At 42.1% G+C, this 21,026-nt stretch overlaps 1 protein-coding gene across 1 annotated transcript; it reads right to left on the bottom strand.

Annotated features, from left to right (window-relative positions):
* Positions 1–1,338: 1,338 nt before the first annotated feature.
* Positions 1,339–20,311, bottom strand: LOC116980068 (aquaporin-3-like). The gene is made up of 6 exons (XM_033032160.1): positions 20,128–20,311; positions 12,105–12,224; positions 11,165–11,305; positions 9,567–9,688; positions 2,617–2,834; positions 1,339–1,719 (listed from the first exon to the last, which is right to left on the bottom strand). Exons 1-6 carry the CDS (start codon positions 20,150–20,152, stop codon positions 1,545–1,547), a joined length of 801 nt encoding a protein of 266 aa, XP_032888051.1. The 5' UTR covers positions 20,153–20,311; the 3' UTR covers positions 1,339–1,544.
* Between the last annotated feature and the right edge of the window lie 715 nt (positions 20,312–21,026).

Raw genomic sequence — 21,026 nt, 5'->3', positions numbered from 1 at the left:
TCCACCACAGCCCCTGGCATTGACTTCTCGATCAATAAGAGTTGTGGTATGAATCAGACTGATAATGGCATTTACCGGGTCACTGCAAAGATATGCCAGAAGCTCCGAAAGAGGGCAGGTCATGATACCATTCATTGTATCATGCCCTTATCATTGCCCATTAAAATGATTGGTCTGAACTCCTATGCACCTACTTTATCCAGGATAGAAATAGAGATACTTGCACATTCCATTGTTTGTTCCACACCCCGATCCATACTCCCACTTTTAAGAGCTTTCCAATTCATTCCCAGTTAGGTTTGAAAATGGCAAGCACATACGATTTTAGTAAGAATTGGACTGAGGCAGAGCAGTGAATGATGTGGATGTGCAAAGAGATGATCTCTTTAATGCAGAGGGCATGAGGATGATCAGAACCAGATACATGTCTGAGGTGACAAATGACATGATTCAGGCCAAAGCAACAGATAGGCAAACAATACAAATGTTTATGGCCAAAGCGGAAGATAACTTCACTCTGCCAATGTTCACCTCAAAGAACTTGCAGGCCTAATGTAATCTCCAGGAGTTTCTGTTCAGATATAACATTACTGATTCAACCTTTAATTAAACATAGTTAGACAATATCAAATTTAAGATTCCAGATTAAAGGTCCTGGAATCTAACCCTGTTATTAATAAATTGATTATTATACCACCTCCAGTCAATTCTTTATTGTAGTATACACTAGTCAGGTGTACTTGGTCACTAGACAGCGATTTAAAACATTGTATCTCACAAAGTTTTTTGACTATTCACTTTAAACTAATTTTACAAAGCAGTGAACGTTCTAGAACCTTCTCATGGTCGTACATGATGATCTGATAACATGAATGCTGATGGGCTCCAAATTAGGCACAGACTGAAAACATAAGCATTAATTCAAATTAATTGTTGAAATCACCATGAATATCTAGACTGGGAAGTCTGCAACCAAGGTTCAATTTTCTTCCATTTACAAAAACATGTAAGGGGCACCCCTGTGCCTAAAGCGAAACGGGACAAATGAAATTTGTCAGGACAAATGAAATCTACTCCTATTCTCTAAGACCTTATTAAAGCAGAGTAGATAGATTCTTGATTAGTCCAGGTGTCAGAGGTTGTGGGGAGAAGGCAGAAGAATGGGGTTATGAGAGAGAAATAGGTCAGCCATGATTTGAATGTAGATGTGATGTGATGCTCCGATTCCTTATGATGTTATGACTTTAAATCTAAAAATTATTTTTTTTTAATTAAAAAAAATAATTTGGTGAATTGTTTTCTCACAGCATAATGTACTCATGAATTTATTTTGTATGTGCGCCAATGCTTGTGGATATTTTTGCATTTGGTTTGTGGCATTGGAAATCCATCAGGACTTTGTAAGCGTCGAACATAAAAAGCTACATTGCCTTGAAAAAGTCTTCTAAAAAACCTGTATTCTTCAAAAGAGTCCATATTTTGTGGTGTGACATGAATATTGCTAGTATCGATTTAGCAAGTATTTGCATGTGATCTACAATGCATCAGCAACCTTCTCTTAATTTCACATTTGCGAGTTTTAGATTTTCTTCCCCAACGGGTGAACTCTGCTCTTTAGGCTCAAGGTGTATGCCGATCATTAATTGATATACCAGAATACCAAGTATAGAACCAAGAAGTGGGGCAAAAATGGGGATCCAAAACCAGTAGTTTCCAGCACTGTAAAAAATAGAAAGACGAAAACTCATTAAAACTGAGATTAAAAATCACAACTCGCACATCAAATCATGTATCATGATCTAAACTAAAGTATAGTCTTTCCACAGACTAGTTAGCATGCAACAAAAGCTTTTTATAGAAACATAGAAAATAGGTGCAGGAGTAGGCCATTTTGGCCCCCTCGGGCCAGCACCACCATTCAATACTCTCAAGAGAGATTTAGCTCTTAAGGCTAAGGGAATCAAGGGAATGGGGAAAAAGCCGGAACAGGGTACTGACTTTGGATGATCAACCATGATCATATTGAATGGTGGTGCTGGCTCGAAGGGCCGAATGGCCTACTCCTGCATCTATTTTCTATGTTTCTATGATCATGGCTGATCATCCAAAATCAGTACCCTGTTCCTGCTTTCTCCCCATATCCCTTGATTCCATTAGCCCAAAGAGCTATATATAACTCTCGAATACAGTACATCCAGTGAACTGGCCTCCACTGCTTTCTGTGGCAGATTCACAATTTCTCCTTGAGAAAATATTTCAATTCCAGGCACATACTGGTGAACCTCTTTCTCACTCTCCTCCAATGTATCAACTAAAACTACACACAATACTCCAAATATGGCCTAATCAAAGTTACATACATCTGCAACATGACTTTCTGACTTTTATACTCAATGTCCCAACTTTTAAATTGGGCCATATATCTTCTTTATCTACTTATGTTGCAATGGAAGACCAGCCTTTGTCTTATCAAATGTTCAAACAGGCTCAAGAAGCTCTGTATTTTCAATGTTTAGGCTCTCAATTGTTAATGTTTTGTTCACATGGGTTCCAAATGGTAATAACATGTCGAGAATTTTGTACAGTGATTTTTTTTATTTTTATGAAAAAACTTACGTGAAAACCTCAGTTCCCCAGCCAGCTAATGATGTAAACAAACGCGGTCCAAGATCTCTGGCTGGGTTCACCGCATACCCAGAGTTGAAACCCATTGACAAGCCGATTACAAGCACGGTAAAGCCAACAGTGAATGCCTCTAGTCCGTTAGGCACTGGGGTATTCCATTTGTCCACAATGGCCAAGATGCACACTATGAGAGCAGCTGTCCCAATCATCTACATTTGGAAAAAGAAAAGTTCAATTTTATGTTCATAAGTCATAGGAGTCGAATTAGGCCATTTGCACCATTGAGTCTACTCCTCCATTCAATCCTGGCTAATCTATCTTTCCCTCACAACCTCATTCTCCTGCCTTCTCCCCATAACCCTTGACACCCTTACGAATCAAGGACCCAACAATCGCCGCTTAAAAACCCCAAAAACTTGGATTCCACAGCCGTCTGTGGCAATAAATTCCACACATTCACCACCCTCTGGCTAAATAAATTCCCCATTATCTCCTTTCTAAAGGTATGTTTTAGCAGTTGAGCCCATGAGTTAATTCAATGATCTTTATTACGAATGGTAAAACTATGAATAACACGAGTCTATAAGACAGCTAAATAACGATGTTGCATCCACAAGTGTGGAGCTCAAATGAATGAAAATGACAGAAAGCGCATGAAACCCGCTCCCTGCGCCCACGTGACTGGAATAGCCAATCCGAGGGTTTGACTACCCCAAGGCACCAGCAGGTGCCGCTACAATGTATTTTTATGCTGAACCTATGCTCTTTGATCTTAGACTATCCCACTGCTGGATACATCCAGTCTATCCAGGCCTTTCATTATATGGAACGTTTCTATGAGATCCTCATCCATCTAAACTCCAGTGAGTACAGGCCCAAAGCCATCAAACACTCGTAAAATGTTGAAGGGAACAGTCAAGCTTATTTCCATATAGTCATAGAGTGATACAGTGTGGAAACAAACCTTCATCCCAACGTGCGCACACCGGCTAACATGTCCCAGCTGCACTAGTCCTACCTGCCAGCATTTGGTCCATATCCCTCCAAACCTGCCCTATACATGTGCCTGCCTAACTGTGTCTTAAATGTTGGGATAGTCCCTGCCTCAACCACCTCCTCTGGCAGCTTGATCCACACATCCTTACATACTTACATACATACATTAGGTGTCCTTGAGACTCTTGAAAGGCGCCCATAAATAAAATGTATTATTATTATTATACATCCACCACCCTTTGTGTGAAATAGTTACCCCTCAAATTCCTATTAAATCTTTTCCCCTTCACCTTTGAACCAGTGGTTTGATGATGTCCTGTTGATGTGGTTTTCAGCACATCAAATTTCCATTAGGAGTGCACCGATTGGGAAATGAACTGGAGTTTATAACCTGAATATTGAAAGCAGCTTGGGTAGTGTTATGCTTGGATAGCTCAATGGGAAATTCTAATGTTGGTGATGGTTCTGGACGCTTTCACAGATTACATTGTTTGCCATGTTCTCCTCTATAATCAGGCTCATGTAGTTTAACTAGATCCTCCATAACATATTCTAAATCATCTTATGCTTAATTTCATGAGAACTAAGTGAGTTTTAAAATAACACAAAGCATTATTTGCTGCCTGGCAAACCTCATTACCCCAAACAATGAACATTCAGCATCTGAATTGTAATGTTCTTACATTAGTATTTTAAAATGTAAGGACATTTTCATTAAAATATTTATTTATATTTATTGTCTATATTATTTCTAATTTAAATTTATGTCTATGTTTGATTGCTTACAACCCAGCATCACATTTAAAATTAATATTGCTTTCTAGATTACTCCCTGTGAAAACTTTCACGTGACTCTCTGCTCAACAATCTTGATAATAACCGCCCTGTTGGACACCAGAGATTCCTCTTTTCACCTTTACCAGACAACTGTAAGCATCAGAAAAGGAATCACAACAGAGTTTATCATTGAGATGAAGTGGATTGACTATGCATTCAATACTGAGCAGGATTACAGTAAATGTTCTGAATTTGCCGGCTATACCCCACAATATCATACAACTGGCATGCATCTGTTATCAATTAGCTTCCACAGTTAGTTTCTCATATTCAGCGGCATCACTTGCTTCATTCAGTGGGTTATCTTAGTTTATAGGAATTGGCCGTCCGCCATCTATCTACTTACATAGTAACACAGCGCAGGTTTATGTCTGCATTTCATTTCTCCAATCTCTTTATCTTTTTAATACTTTGTGTCTATAGGTAATTACACATCAGAGCGGACAAATATGACATGTGGAGTTTCCCAGGGCTCCATTCTGGGGCCTCTTCTGTTTAACATATACATGCTCCCACTGGCTCAGATTATGGAAAACAACAAAATAAGTTACCATAATTATGCAGACGACACACAAATTTACATAACCATATCACCAGGGGACTATGGACCAACCCGAATACCGAGTAAGTGCATCGAACAAATGAACGACTGGATGTGCCAAAACTTTCTTCAATTAAATGAAGACAAAACTGAGGTCGTTGTTTTTGGAGCCAAAGAGGAACGAGTCAGTGGTCAGCTTCAATCGGCAATGTTAAAAGCCACGGACAAAGCCAGAACTCTTGGTGTCATCATGGACTCAGACCTGAATTTCAACAGTCACTTTAAGACAATTACTAAGTCAGCCTACTATCACCTTAAGAATATATCAAGGGTTAAAGGACTTATGGTTCAGCAGGATTTGGAAAAACTTGTCCATGCATTTATCTTCAGTAGACTTGACTATTATAATGCTGCCTTCACAGGTCTCCCTAAAACATCGACTAGGCATCTACAGCTGATTCAGAACGCTGTTGCTCGAGTCCACTCTAAGACCAAGAAAGTGGATCACATCACTCCAGTTTTGAGGTCTTCCAGTCTGTCAAAGAATTGATTTCAAAATATTACTGTTGGTTTCTAAAGCACTGAATGGTCTAGGGCCAAAATACATTTCTGATCTTCTGCTACATTCTTCTGAACCATCCAGACCTCTGAGGTGCTGGCTCGAAGGGACGAATGGCCTCCTCCTGCACCTATTTTCTATGTTTCTATGTCGTCTGGGACAAGTCTGCTTTCTGTCCCCAGAGTCAGAACTAAACATGGAGAAGCAGCATTTAGTTTTCATGCACCACATATATGGAACAAACTTCCTGAAAAATGCAGATCCGCTCCAAATCTCAGTTCAGTTAAATCGGGGCTGAAAACTTTTCTCTTTGACGCTGCTTTTAATTACTTTTCATTTTAGTTAAATTAAAATTATTCATTTCTAACACTGCACTCATTTTTATTTTTGTATTTTATACGTCTTATTCTATTTTAGCGTGTTTTTATTTTCTATTCTTTTTACTGACTTTTTAATTGCTTTTGATTGCTTTGTGTAAAGCACTTTGAATTGTCTTGTTGCTGAAATGTGCCATATAAATAAACTTGCTTACTTGACAGTAGACAGGTCAAATATTTGATGAGACCAAGCTTTAATAATAATAATAAATTTTATTTATGGGCGCCTTTCAAGAGTCTCAAGGACATCTTACAAAAATTTAGCAGGTAGAGGAAAAACATGTAAGGGGAATGAAATAAATAGTAGAGACATGACTAGTACACAAAGTAAGGACAGAATACAATTCAAAACACAATATGAGGCAATTAATGCACAGATGAAAAGGGAGGGGGACGTGGGGCTAAGGATAGGCAGAGGTGAAGAGATGGGTCTTGAGGCGGGACTGGAAGATGGTGAGGGACACAGAATTGCGGATCAGTTGGGGGAGGGAGTTCCAGAGCCTGGGAGCTGCCCTGGAGAAGGCTCTGTCCCCAAAACAGCAGAGGTTGGACTTGTGGATGGAGAGGAGACCGGTTGATGTGGATCTGAGGGACCGTGAGGGTTGGTAGGGGGAGAGGAGGTCAGTGAGATATGGGGGGGCCAGATGGTGGAGGGCTTTGTAGGTGAGGATCAGGATTTTGTAGGTGATCCGGTGTACAAACCACCAGTCTGATTTATTTAATCTTACATGTAAATAATGAAATTTAATCAGAACAGGTCTGGTTAAATGGATAGGAAAGGTTTATGTTCATAAGTTATAAGAGCACAATTAGGCCTTTCTGCCCATCGTCCATTCCACCATTCAATCATGGCTGATCTATCGTTCCCTCTCAACCCCATTCTCCTGCCTTCTCCCCATAACCTCTGTCACCCATATTAATCAAGATGTTTAGATAGATGTGGACCAAATACAGGCATCTTGGTCGGCATGCACAAGTTGGGCCGAAGGGCCTGTTCCCGTGCCTATGACGCTGTGACTCCTTGACTCTGGGTTATCATCATGTATTGGAACACAATAAAGTCAATGCTAATCAAATTCCCATGATTACTTCTGTATTCTGACGTAGAAACCTAAAGGGCCTGTCCCACGAGCATGCGACTGCATGCGGCAAGCGCAACCAAACCGGAAGTGGGGGCCGCGCGGAGGTCGAGTGATCCCCGTACAGGGCCTGTCCCACGACCATGCGACTGCATGCAGTGAGTGCGACCAAACCGGAAGCGGGGGCCGCGCAGAGGTCGAGTGATCCCGTACGGCCTCAATGCGGCTGTGGGCCGGCAGGCCGTTGCCGCGCGGAATTTTTGGACAATGTCAGTTTTTCGGAGCCCCGCGCGATGTCGGGACCAGCCCCGCACAACTCCATACGGCTCTGGCGATCGAAGTGAGACCGGCCCCGCGATGCCGTACGGCTCAAGCGACCATGTTAGGTCGCGCTTGCCGCATGCAGTCGCATGCTCGTGGGACGGGCCCTTTAGACATGTATTTTTTCCCTGCATTTGCTGTCAGCCTACCTGTCAGTATGCATTTTGTTTCAATGTCCAATGTTTACCAGACTCTATTCAAAGTCAAAAGATATTTCAATATCTTGATAAACTATCATGTTACACATGTTTAATCTCTATGAAAACATGATTTATAGCTAACATATCAACTAGTCTTTCAGTAATACACGATACATATTGCTTAAAAATGTTTCTGTGGAACAGCTATTTACAATCCTGAAACACAGCAGTGTATAATATATTTAAGGAACAACAGTGTAGTGGTCATCAACAAAGCGAAACAAATAAGCCAAAGGTTTTTAATAGATGCAGACACACTTTATAATGCTTATGAGAGGTATGGAACATGGCTAGATCCTGATCAACTAATTCTGACTTGAAAAGTGCTGGAGAGTGTACAGTTTGTTATACAGGTATTGATATTCTGTTATTAACACGGTAGTTTCTGAATTTGGACTTTTTCAATGGATAAATAAAATTGGTTGAGGTGTGAATAAGACTCTTTGCATTTTGCATTTCCGCAGGTCTGGTTGAGATAGTCATAGAGTGATACAGTGTGGAAACTGGCCCTTCAGCCGACAATGTCCCAGCCACACTAGCCCCACGTGCCTGTGCTTGGTCCATATTCCTCCAAACTTGTCCTATCCATGTACTTGTCTAACTGTTTCTTACAGTAAACGATGGGATAGTCCCAGCCTCAACTACCTCCTCTGGCAGCTTGTTCCACACAACCACCACCCTTTGTGAGAAAAAGTTACCCTCGGATTCCTATTAAATCTTTTCCCCTTCACCTTGAACCTACAGTATGTCCTCTGGTCGTCGATTCCCCTACTCTGAGCGAGGGACGACTGTGCATCAACCCGATTTTGTCCTCTCATGATTTTGTACACCTCTATAAGATCATCCCCCAACCTCCTGCGCTCCAAGGAATAAAGACCCAGCCTACTCAGCCTCTCCCTATAGCTCACACCCTCTAGACCTGGCAACCCTCCAAACCCTTTCAAGCTTGACAATATCTTTCCTTTAACATGGTGCCCAGAACTGAACACAATGTTCTAAATGCGGTCTCACCAACGTCTTATACAACTGCAACATGACCTGCCAACTTCTATACTCAACACTGATGAAGGCCAAAGTGCCAAAAGCCTTTTTGACCACCTTATCTATCTGTGACTCGACCTTCAAGGAACAATGCACCTGCATTCCTAGATCCCTCTGCTCTACAACACTACCCAGAGGCCTACCATTTACTGTGTAGGTCATGCCCTTGTTAGACATCCCAAAATGCCACACCTCTCACTTCTCTGTATTAAATTCCATCAACCATTCCTAAGCTCATCTGGCCAATCGATCCAGATCCTGCTGCAATCTTTCACAACCTCTTCACCATCTGAAAAACCACTCACTTTTGCATCATCAGCAAACTTGCTAATCTTGCCCTGTATGTTCTCATCTAAATCACTGATGTAGATGGCAAACAGCACCGAACCCTGAGGCACACCACTAGTCACAGTCATCCAGTCTGAGAAGCCTGTGAACCCCTATGGTAAGGGATGGTGAGCAAAGCCTCGGTGCTGCACTTACTTGCTGGAATTCATCGGGATGGGCCACCAATTTGCATTCATGTAAAATGTATGTACTTTTTGCCAAGTTTGTTTCGTTGTATTTCTGATGTGGTTTATGTCCTTCGGTGAGCTCTGCCGGCAATGCCAACGTAAGCTTTTCGCTGTACCTCGGTATTCGTGACAATAAACTAAACTGATTTTTTTGCCATCCTTGGTAAATGCTGGAGAAACTCAGCGGGTGAGGCAGCAACTATGGAGTGAAGGGATGCCATCCTTTGTTGGTTCGACATATTATATTCAAGTTCTAATTATGTACTTCAAGGATAGTTTAATGCATTAATCTGTGAATTATTTTACAATATCATCCTCCATATGAGTTATTAATAGACAAACAGAAAGAAGTTAGCCGAGGGAAATACCTAAAGTTTCAATTTGTAATTAATCTTTAAACAGCGCAAAGATTAGAAGCTGCAGTTTACATGATACAGCATATAAAGTGTAATTAAGTACATTTTTGCTTGCTCACCTGATCAAAGAAACCATTGGATGAACCTAAATGTGCAGATGGATACGTTGCGAAAATACCAGCCGTGGCATTAGGACCGTAAACTAATAGTTGGTGTTGACCACTGAAGTCCCAAAATGCATCTGAATGGCACAAGGGTGATTAGTAATGATTCCATAGATTCAGTTTATAGTCATTTTAGAGATTTAACAACACAATCTATGCCAACATTTTACAGAATTCAACTGCAGGCCTAAATATAAACAGTGCCCATCACTGGAAATACAGAACTACACAGAATACCATCATTCTTATTCAGTGGAGATTAGGGCAGCCCAGTAGCGCAGTGCTGCCTCACTGCGTCAGAGACCTGGGCTTGATCCTGACTACAGGTGTTGGTGCTGAATTTGTACATTCTCTCTGTGACTGCACGGGTTATCTCCGGATGCTCCAGTTTCGTCCTATATTGCAAAGACGAGTAGATTTTGTCATTGGATTCTCTAAATTGCCCCTAGTGTGTAGGAGAGGACCAGTGCACGGGTGATCAATGGTTGAAGAGAACTCGAAATTGCAGCAAGATCTGGATCGATTGGCCAGGTGGGCGGAGGAATGGTTGATGGAATTTAATACAGAGAAGTGAGAGGTGTTGCATTTTGGGACGTTTAACAAGGTCAGGACGTACACAGTAAATGGTAGGCCTCTGGGTAGTGTTGTAGAGCAGAGGGATCTAGGAATGCAGGTGCATGGTTCCTTGAAGGTCGAGTCACAGGTAGATAAGATGGTCAAAAAGGCTTTTGGCACATTGGCCTTCATCAGTCAGAGTATTGTGTATAGAAGTTGGCAGGTCATGTTGCAGTTGTATAAGACGTTGGTGAGACCGCATTCAGAATATTGTGTTCAGTTCTGGGCATCATCTCCTCGACCATTATCACACCTTATCTCTAAACTCTAAACACAAGTACACAAGTAAACAAGAGAGGCTGAGTTGAGGTGAAGTGCTGTGTTGAGGTTCAGCACAGTATTGGGACTATGGCTCAAAAGGCTTTGGCAAGAGGGCTGAGGATAGGGTAACGGGAGGTTAAGGTGCGTCCATTTTCTCTGTGTAATTCTCCCTGGGTTTATGGTGTCATTGAGGTGGTGTGGAATAGTTGAATGCTCCTCCTGCTGGATGGTGGAAGTCAGGGGGATTTCCAGTGCCCTTGAGGACAACATCTGTAGTAGGTTTGTTCAGCTGCAGCTCGTTAAGGATCGCATTAAGGAACTGGAGCTGCAGCTGGATGAACCCTCCTACCTAGTGAGCAGTAACGAGCCACGATCATTGGAAACCCTTGGACTATCCTTAAATCAGACTTTACTGGACTTTATCTTGCATTAAACATAATTACCGTAATTCCCTTTATCATGTATCTCTGTACACTATGGATGGCTCGATTGTAATCACGTATTGCCTTTCCTCTAACCGGTTAGCACGCAACAAAAGTTTTTCACTGTACCTCGGTACACGTGACAATAAACTAAACTAAACTAAACTGGTTTCCACCTTTCCTCGCATGTTCTGCTTCTATTTATTGTGCATCATTTTTTTGCAATGGAATATATTAACTGAAATAAGAACTCACCATAATACAAACCAAAAATAATACACGATGCTAGGAAGGCGCCAAGTGTTTGCGCCAAAGAGTAAAGGGGAAACTTTATCCAGGGCTCGCGGGCAAGCAAGCACATGGCAAAGGTCACGGCGGGGTTCAGATGAGCTCCTGTACAAAGGAACAAAAGCACAACAAATAAATGAATATTTGTTTTGTTTCCCATGCACCTCTCCAGCCTCCCCATCACCCATTTCCCTCTACCTCCCCCATTCTAGTTTCACCCACCACAATGAAACCTCCCTGAACCAGATAAAAAGATTAATGTCAAACATATTCGTTTTTTTATTTTTAATAAATACATTTTTGAAAAGTGGCTTCCTATGAAGCATTTCACGCCATGCATTACGTCTCATCCTATCAACAAGGGGTTCTGAGTACTATCCACCGCATGGAGACAGACTTCTTTAATCTGACTTTTACTGGGCTTTCTCTACATTAAACATTATTCTCTTTATCAGTAGAGATGTGTCCACTGTGGATGTTCATTTCTAAAGGAGAGAGGGGGGGGCGAGGGGGAGAGGGGGGAGAGGGGGGAGAGGGGGGAGAGGGGGGGAGAGGGGGGGAGAGGGGTGGGAGAGGGGGAGAGGGGGGGAGAGAGGGGAGAGGGGGTTGAGTGGGGGGAGAGGGAGAGGGAGAGGGAGAGGGAGAGGGAGAGGCGAGGAGAGGAGAGGGAGAGGGAGAGGGAGAGGAGAGGGAGAGGGAGAGGGAGAGGAGAGGAGGAGAGAGAGAGGAGAATCGAGAGAGACGATGAGATGACGAGAGAGAGATAGAGAGAGAGCGAGATGAGAGAGAGAGAGAGAGGGAGAGAGAGAGATGAGAGGACGAGAGTGAGAGAGAGAGAGAGCGCGGTTTAAATGAATGGATGGATAGATGGACAGTCAGACAGACAGGCATATATACAGACATACCGATACTTTGCCAGCAATGAGCACACCAAGCATCACTGAAAATCCGAATGCAAAATTACTGTCAAAAATTTGTCCAGGAACCCCTGTGAGGGTAACTTGTGCCATGCTCCACAACCAAATAAACCTGTTTGGAGAAAAATATGGAAAGCTTAATACATTTTATATTTGGCATTAATATTTTACATTCTTTTGACTTCCTTTCAGCATGAGAGAAGGGTCAGGGATTGTTTTATGCTCTGAAAACTATCGAGGGAGAGCAGTACATACGATTGCTCTGTATTTATGTAGTAAGATTCTTTGTGTATGTGGAGAGCCTTGATATCGACAATAAAATGGATTAAAGCACCAGCTACAGCTGGACTCAGATCTGTCAGTTCAGATTTCATCGGATCTAATTCCTCAGTAAAGAAGTAAGACTCATTAAGAAGTATAATTAGCCCAGCGGAACAAAAAAGTACCCATGAATAGACCTTCTACCTGATCTGTGGGGAGTTCCCATGATTTTCTGATAGCAGTTTAATGTACAGCCAACCAGGATATGTGGACACAGGTAAACATGCAGCAGAGTTAACATGAGTTAAAACATGTAGCAGAAGTCATCAGAAAGATGCCAGCCTGGAGTTTTGTCATATCTTACTTCACAGGGGAGTTACTACTCAGTCCAAAGATAGACTCAAAATGCTGGGGTAGCTCAGCGGGTCAGGCAGCATCTCTGGAGAAAAGGAGTACGTTACGTTTTGGGTCGAGACCCTTCATCAGACTAGGGTCAGGGAGGTGTCTGAAAAGAGTTGTGCTGTGTTGTGTCTTTTTTATTTATTTTTCTAAAATGGAAATACTGGTTCTGTTCTATTCTGTTCTGTGTTCTGTTGTTTATGCACAATCCGCAGGAATTGCCACTTTCATTTCACTGCACGCCTTGTATGTGTATGTGACAAATAAAGTGGACTTGACGACTTGAACATTCATTATCCATACAATCCATGCAGATTCCCACAAAGGCAATCCCGTCGATCCCATTATCATCTCTTTATTTCCCTCTACCCCTGAAATTTATTCTATCTCACGCATGCTGTAATCCACAGTAATTAAAGGCTCGACCAAATAAAAGCAACTGTACTGGATCCACATGAAGTAACTCAGAGTAGTCATGATGATAGGCATGATGTTCTGGGAACTTCACCTTGGGTGAGGGGTTTGGGAGGAAGAGTGACAGTGGGCAGCCCAGGTTATTACTTTACAAGCTAAATGAAATTACAGACTAAAATAACCCATTATCCCACCGCATCTTCCCAATGACCATTCTCTGTACAATATTAGTAACTAGGATTCAACCCAGGTAATGTGATGATAACAATCACATATGTTCTTAAGAAAACAATATGGGAATGTTCACAAATTTTAGCACAAAAAAGTCAAAAAAGCAGAAAATGCTGGAAAATCTCTGCAGGTTTGGCAGCATCTGTAGAAAACATAGCCAACATTTTAGGTCTGTGACCCTTTGACAGAATTATTTCCCAGTTCTGATGAATGGTTGCTGATCCAAAACTTTGACTGTACATCAGTACATGTGACAACAACAAACCAAACTATTGATACAAATACATCTATTGATGCTCCTGAACACATCATCAGTGATGTAACCTGGAGTCATTTGGTGTTTCGGGTCTTTCAACATCAGACACCCTCACCCAGGCGACCCAGCCGCGGTTGATCAGACCACGACTTGTGTTCAGGTGGCATTCGCTCCTCCCCATGGACTTCCTCTCCTGATCCAGAGCCATCGCGAGGCCTTCTCTGCTGTATAGATACCTCTAATGATTGATGACTTCGAGACCCGAGGGATAAAGACACAAAATGCTGGAGTAACTCAGCGGGACAGACAGCCTGAAGACTGGAGTCTGAAGAAGGGTCTCGATCCGAAAGGTCACCCATTCCTTCTCTCTAGAGATGCTGCCTGTCCTGCTGAGTTACTCCAGCATTTTGTGTCTATCTTCAGTGTAAACCAGCATCTGCAGTTCTTTCCTACACAAGGGATAAAGAACCAGGATGTCACCAGGTGAACGTCATGCATTTAAAATATAAAATGTAAAGCAATGAAATCTCTGCTTCATTCATTATAAGGTAGTTACTTTACTGAAAGCAGACAAAGAATAACAACCATATGGAGATTGAGTGGTTGTTTTGTTAGAGCGAAGGGCGAAGGGCAAGGCAGGTGGGAGTAAGGGAGCTCGGATGACGAGGGAAATTGTGGTTCTGGTCAGGAAAAAGAAGAAGATAAAGGCAGGTGGGATCAAGTGCACTCTGGAGGAGTTTCGGGAATTGAGAAGCATGCTTAAGAAATAAATAAGGAGGGTAAAAAGGGGGCAGGAAATAGCTCTGCCAAATAATATTAAGGAGATTGAGTGGTCACTTTGTTGAGCATTTATATTCATTGTGCAGGAGTGGCCCAGAGTTTGCCTGCCACTTTAATTAAACAATCTCACTCCCACCTCACCTTTCTGCCTGTACTGTTAGACCGAGGCCAATTATAAATATGCAGAACAGCTCCTCATTTCCTGTCTGGGCATGTTACAGCTTTCCCGGCTGTTGAATTCTGCAAATTTAGGTAACTTACTCTTTCTCTCAATCTGTATCAGAACTGGACTATTCTGCCTGTTATTATTTTGACTTTAGAGGTACAGCGTGGAAAAGGGCACTTCGGCTCACGGAGTCCACGCCACAGCGATCACCCCGTACACTAGCACTATCCTGAATGGTGTTGTGATGTTCAATTCACAATATGATGACGGGGAAATCCTTTTGGTTTGATAAAGGAGGGATGTCATGGTAACTGACGTTGTATTGAACAGTATCACATGATACACTATCCTACACACTACCGATAATTTACAGAAGCCAATTAACCTGCAAATCTGTACATCTTTGGAGTGTGGGAGGAAATCGGCGCACCAGGAGAAAACCCACACAGTCACAGGGGGAATGTACAAACTCAGTACAGACAGTACCCATAATCAGGATTGAACCTGGGTCTCTTGCGCTGTAAGGCAGCAACTCTACCGCTGCACCACTGTGCTGCCCAGTTGTTGGCCCATTTTCCCTTTTGGCCTGTTAGGCATAGCCCAGAGCCCCACTATTGACTACACGTTGTACAAAGAGCATGGTGTGCTACAACCAATGCTTTTAAAAGTGTGATGACAAAAGTCTAGTCTAGGGCATGCATGTTCCTGTTAGAGCGAAGGGCAAGGCAGGTGGGAGTAAGGAAGCTCGGATGACGAGGGAAATTGTGGTTCTGGTCAGGAAAAAGAAGAAGATAAAGGCAGGTGGGATCAAGTGCACTCTGGAGGAGTTTCGGGCATTGAGAAGCATGCTTAAGAAAGAAATAAGGAGGGTAAAAAGGGGGCAGGAAATAGCTCTGCCAAATAATATTAAGGAGATTTTCCAAGTACATTAAGGGATGGAGGGTAACTAGAGAGAGAATCTGGCCCCTCAGAAACCAATGTGGTCATCTCTGTGTGGAGGTGCAAGATGGGCATGGTCTTCAATGAGTATTTGTCTTCTGTTTTTACCGTGGAGAAACATGAAGATTGGGGAACTTGCGACAGCCGACAGTTAATGGAGATGTCCGTATTACGGTTGAGGAAGTGCTGGACATCCTAAGGCGTACGAAGGTAGATAAATCTCCAGGGCCTGATTAGATATATCTGAGGACACTGTGGGAAGCTAGGGAAGAAATTGCAGTCAACCTGGCTGAGAAATATGAATCATCATTAGGCACATGTGAGCTGCCAGAAGAGTGCAAGGTGGTTAATATGTGCCTCTATTTAAGAAGGGCTGCAAAATATGGTCTGAGTGATATCTGAGTGAGTCTGAAGAAGGGTCTCGACCCAAATCGTCATCCATTCCTTCTTTCCAGAGATGCTGCCTGTCCCGCTGAGTTACTCCAGCATTTTGTGTCTATGGTTTAAACCACCATCTGCAGTTCCTTCCTACACAATCTGAGTGATATGGGAAATATGCATTTGGATAGATAGGGGCTGATTAGGGATAGTTGGCATAGCTTTGTACATGAGAAACCATGTCTTATGAATTTGATTGAGTTTTTTGAAGAGGTAACCAGAGAGGTTGATAAGGGCAAAGCCATAAACATTGTCTATATGGATTTCAGCAAAGCATTTGATAAGGTTCCATATGCTAGGCCGATCCTTCTGTCTCACACCTGCTTATTCATACCTGGCCTTTGTCCAATCATCTGCCTATTAACCCCCCCCCCCCCCCCCCCCCCACACATTCCAACCCCTTCTCTCTTCCAGCTCTTTCTTCTTCCTCCCCCTCCCCCCCCACCCCCCACCCCCCACCCCCCACACAATCCGTTTGAAGAAGGGTCCCGTTCCGAAACATCACCTATCCATGTTCTCCAGAGATGCTGTCTGGCCTGCTGAGTTACTCCAGCACTTAGTGTATTTTTTTGCAAACCAGCACCTTCAGATCCTTGTTTCTATAATACCAAGCCCAATTTTGTTCCTCCATTTCTTGCGAACCCCTAGCACACTTTCATCATTTTTTAACTCATAAATGGACAGAATATTGTATCGTGTGTGCTTGTGAATCCCTATGGTGCTTTGGTGTCAAGAGCAGGAAAGTAGACTATTATCTGAATGGTGGCCGATTAGGAAAAGGAGAGATGCAACGAGACCTGGGTGTCATGGTACACCAGTCATTGAAAGTAGGCATGCAGGTGCAGCAGGCAGTGAAGAAAGCGAATGGTATGTTAGCATTCATAGCAAAAGGATTTGAGTATAGGAGCAGGGAGGTTCTACTGCAGTTTTACAGGGCCTTGGTGAGACCACATCTGGAGTATTGCGTACAGTTTTGGTCTCCTAATCTGAGGAAAGACATTCTTGCCATAGAGGGAGTACAGAGAAGGTTCACCAGTGATTCCTGGGATGGCAGATGAAGAAAGACTGGATAGACTCGGCTAGTACTCACTAGAATTTAGAAGATTGAGGGGGTGATCTTATAGAAACTTACAAAATTCTTAAGGGGTTGGACAGGCTAGATGCAGGAAGATTGTTCCCGATGTTGGGGAAGTCCAGAACAAGGGGTCACAGTTTAAGGATAAGGGGGAAATCTTTTAGGGCCGAGATGAGAAAAACATTTTTCACACAGAGAGTGGTGAATCTCTGGAATTCTCTGCCACAGAAGGTAGTTGAGGCCAGTTCATTGGCTATATTTAAGAGGGAGTTAGATGTGGCCCTTGTGGCTAAAGGGATCAGGGGGTATGGAGAGAAGCCAGGTACAGGATATTGAGTTGGATGATCAGCCATGATCATATTGAATGGCGGTGCAGGCTCGAAGGGCCAAACTGGCCTACTCCTGCACCTATTTTAAATGTTTCTATGTTTCTATCACTCCCTGCTGGAAATGGAAAATCTAAGAATCATACCTGAGGAATTTTCGAAGAAGTTTGCAGAGTACAGCCATTTTATGAGAAAATGCACTGTTTTGTCTTCCTTCGTCAGTCGCTGAGACTGCTCTGACACGGTTCATTATGTAAAGCTATAGGTAAGGCTACTGTCTTTCAAGATCTCCTGTAACAATATTGCTGACATCGTCTCATTCAGTGGAAGTGTTGCACGTCATTGTTTTTGTCCAGTGATTATCTTCTGGTCTAAATCGTAGAATCAGTTGCATCAATGTGCCCACGATCAGGTCAAGCACTGGGTGTTAGGGGTGTCATGATTCCGTAACCTAGCACTATGACATGATATGGGATCTCTGCACAGCTGGTGTACATATTGTTCAACGGTGATCTTGGATCTACATTACCCAAACCCACTTTACGGGCCACCCTCGGCAGAAGAGCTCCCGACGGGCCATGGCCATACCCCGCCAGTAGGCCTGTCTCGCCCGCCGTGGAACCGGGAACCCCACCTGGAGTGGGAGCTTCATCTGAGGCTCATTTCCTGCATGCCCCCGAGAACTAGAGAACCGGAGGGTAAAGGGGATGTCCCACTTGGACGACCTAATCCACGGGTTTAGAAGACCCTAGATGAGTTGAAAAAAATGTCACGGTCATGTTTACTCGCCGGAGTAAATGACCTCCTACGACTATGTCCACGACCTCATACGACTATGTCTATGACCTCTTACGAGCACCTCAGTCTTCCACACCTAAGACCAACTACGACTAGCTACGAGTGGAAATGATCACATGATAAACAGATATCATGTTTGCATTTTTTTTTCGGGCCAATTACCGACCTACGACTACCATCACGACCGACCTACGACCTACCTACGAGTAAAAAGTATCAATTTTTTCCATGCCCACTTTTTTTTTACTCGTGAACATCTTGTTATCAGGCTGGAAAAAACGCCGCGACCTACTTGAGGCCACGAGTACGCAGGGACCACTCACAAGCATGTGGAAGAGTGACCCATGACCTTGTGGCGACCATGCTGTGAATATGAGTCAAGGGCAAACTCGGCAGAGGTCGCCTATTATGTCGTGAAAGTGGGACAGGAGCTTAAGATGGAGAGATTCGGCGATGATGGTGGATGTAGGGACATGGGGCCGGTGAGAAGAACCGGTGGTCTTACATACCCTCAAGCTCGGCTGTGGGAGGAGCCCCTGGGGCACAAAGGCTAAAGGTGGCTGGGTGAGGAGAGGGACAATGGTTTTGCAGGATGATCCCAATGGTGGCGACGGCTGCAATGGGCCTTTAGGGCCGGCTGCAGCTTGGACTTTGAAAATGACTGCTGCTATGCTTAATCAGGGATTGTAATGTATGGCAAGAAACTTACTGATGCAAAAAAACTTCACTGTACCTTGGTACATGTGATAATAAATAAAATTCAACCATTGAACCATTACTTCTCTGTTGGGCAATACACAACCAGAACATTCAATAACAAAATTAATGTTCTCCCTATCGTAAAAAAGTGATTAATTCACATCTGGGAAGAACTCTACAACAGGCAGATAGCAGGTGGTTTGTTACAAAATCAATATTTTAAAAAATTGACCTAACAATAGATAGAATAAATGATGAGGCCACATGAATCCTTCGATCGCCTTATATCCAAAGATTTGCAAATATCCAAAATTTGGACAAAACTATTCATACAAATATTTGCAAATATTTCTATAATTGGTGATCAGATGGTTAAAACTATTATTTGTACTGCTAGAGGACATGATTTTATATTGCACATTCCCTAAATCTTTCATCAGGGGCACTTCATTTATTTTCAGGCATACATTTTAAAATTTGAAGGCGTCTGGCAATGATTAATAATTCTTCAACGTGCTTTAACAAAATATGTTTCATATTGGATTGAATGAGGTGGAAAATAACCGTAGGAAAATGTTAGCGCTGGTTTTGAAAGGCAGTTATAATCTGGCTATATTAATGCAGAATTTCAAAAAATATATTGCTGAGGTGATCTATCACGAAAGAACCAAAATTCAGAGCTTTTCCTCTCTGCAGCAACTTGTTTGCTTCTACCCATAGAATTCATCACAACTTATTTTCTGTTTCAAGCATCGCGATGGCATTGACAGATTTTGTTGCAGTAAACCAATAAACTCTCCAGTTTTAGTTGAAATTTCAACACAATTTCCACTTTTCCCTGATGTCCAGATTTTAGAACTATGAACACCTGAGATCAAACTTCAAGACATTTTGATGCAAGAAGAATTATTAATGTAGACAAATAAGAAGAAAAAAAAATACAAGCATAAAATGGCTATAAAACTTAAAGGAGAACCATCATTTTGCAACATTACACATTACAAATACTGTAAATAGGTGCTTTAAAATTAGAAATGTCAAGGGAATTTGACGAAAAAATTTCCAACAACTTTTATTCTACATATTCAAATTCTTTCTGGTTTTTCACCTCCACGTAGTAATTTTCACTTTGTGACAAACAACATCCAATACTCTCCTGTGAGAGCATTATCAAAGTTATGTAAACAGAGTGCTTGACAAGTAACATCAAATCTTAAAGTGAAATGCTTACCACAAGAATCAATGTTCCTAGACATTCAGCAAGACACTGTCTTCCCAACAGATTTTGTATTCGGCAATAACTTTCCATTTTTTTGATCATTGCTTTCTGTTTTCCCATTTTGAATTGAGAAATGAAGATTTCAGCAGACTAATCTGGGTGCAACCTTGATGCAGTGCAATTGCAAACTGCTGGAAAACTGCCCTGCCTTTTAAGTACCTGGGAATCCTGTGGACAGCCTCAGGCATAACCAGATAAAAAGCATGTTTTTTAAAGCAAGAAAGTTTGGAATTTATCAAACACAACATTAAATAGCATTTCACTTTATTCCGTTCATTGAACAATGGAATGGAATACTTTATTGTCACATGTGATGAGGCAAGGCAAAATTATTTGCTGCATACCCAATGTAGCAATGTTACAACATTTTGAGATTAAAAAAAATGAAGTCTGCAATTTATCCCATAAAAATAAGTTTAATTTGACACCTAATTCACTTTCATATCTTCAGTATTATGGCCATTTTCATACTCGGAAATTAGCATCTTGTTCCCTATTGCTTTTCCATTGACTTAACACAAAAGCTGTGATCGAGGACAGTCAAAAGCCCATAACTTTCTTAAAGGTTAAGAGAACTGAATGAAATTTTCAGTTATTATAGATTGAAGCATTCTGAAACAAATATAAAACATCTTACTTGGATGACCTGAAATTAAAGCATATAATTAGTTAATTACCTAATTGTAGCTAATTACAAAATTGCCTATTGTGACGGAAATAGTAATAAACACCCAGACTGCCTTGAAAATTCAAAAATGTGATATTCTCAAGATCAGAACTTTAATATTATTGTATTATATGCTGAAAGTCCGTAACAGGTAAATAAATTACAATTTCTAGCAATAGACCAA

This window comes from Amblyraja radiata, chromosome 1, assembly GCF_010909765.2.
Source record: "Amblyraja radiata isolate CabotCenter1 chromosome 1, sAmbRad1.1.pri, whole genome shotgun sequence".
Taxonomy (NCBI): domain Eukaryota; kingdom Metazoa; phylum Chordata; class Chondrichthyes; order Rajiformes; family Rajidae; genus Amblyraja; species Amblyraja radiata.
Note: the sequence above shows the minus strand (reverse complement) of the source record. Positions and strands in the feature narration are given on the sequence as shown.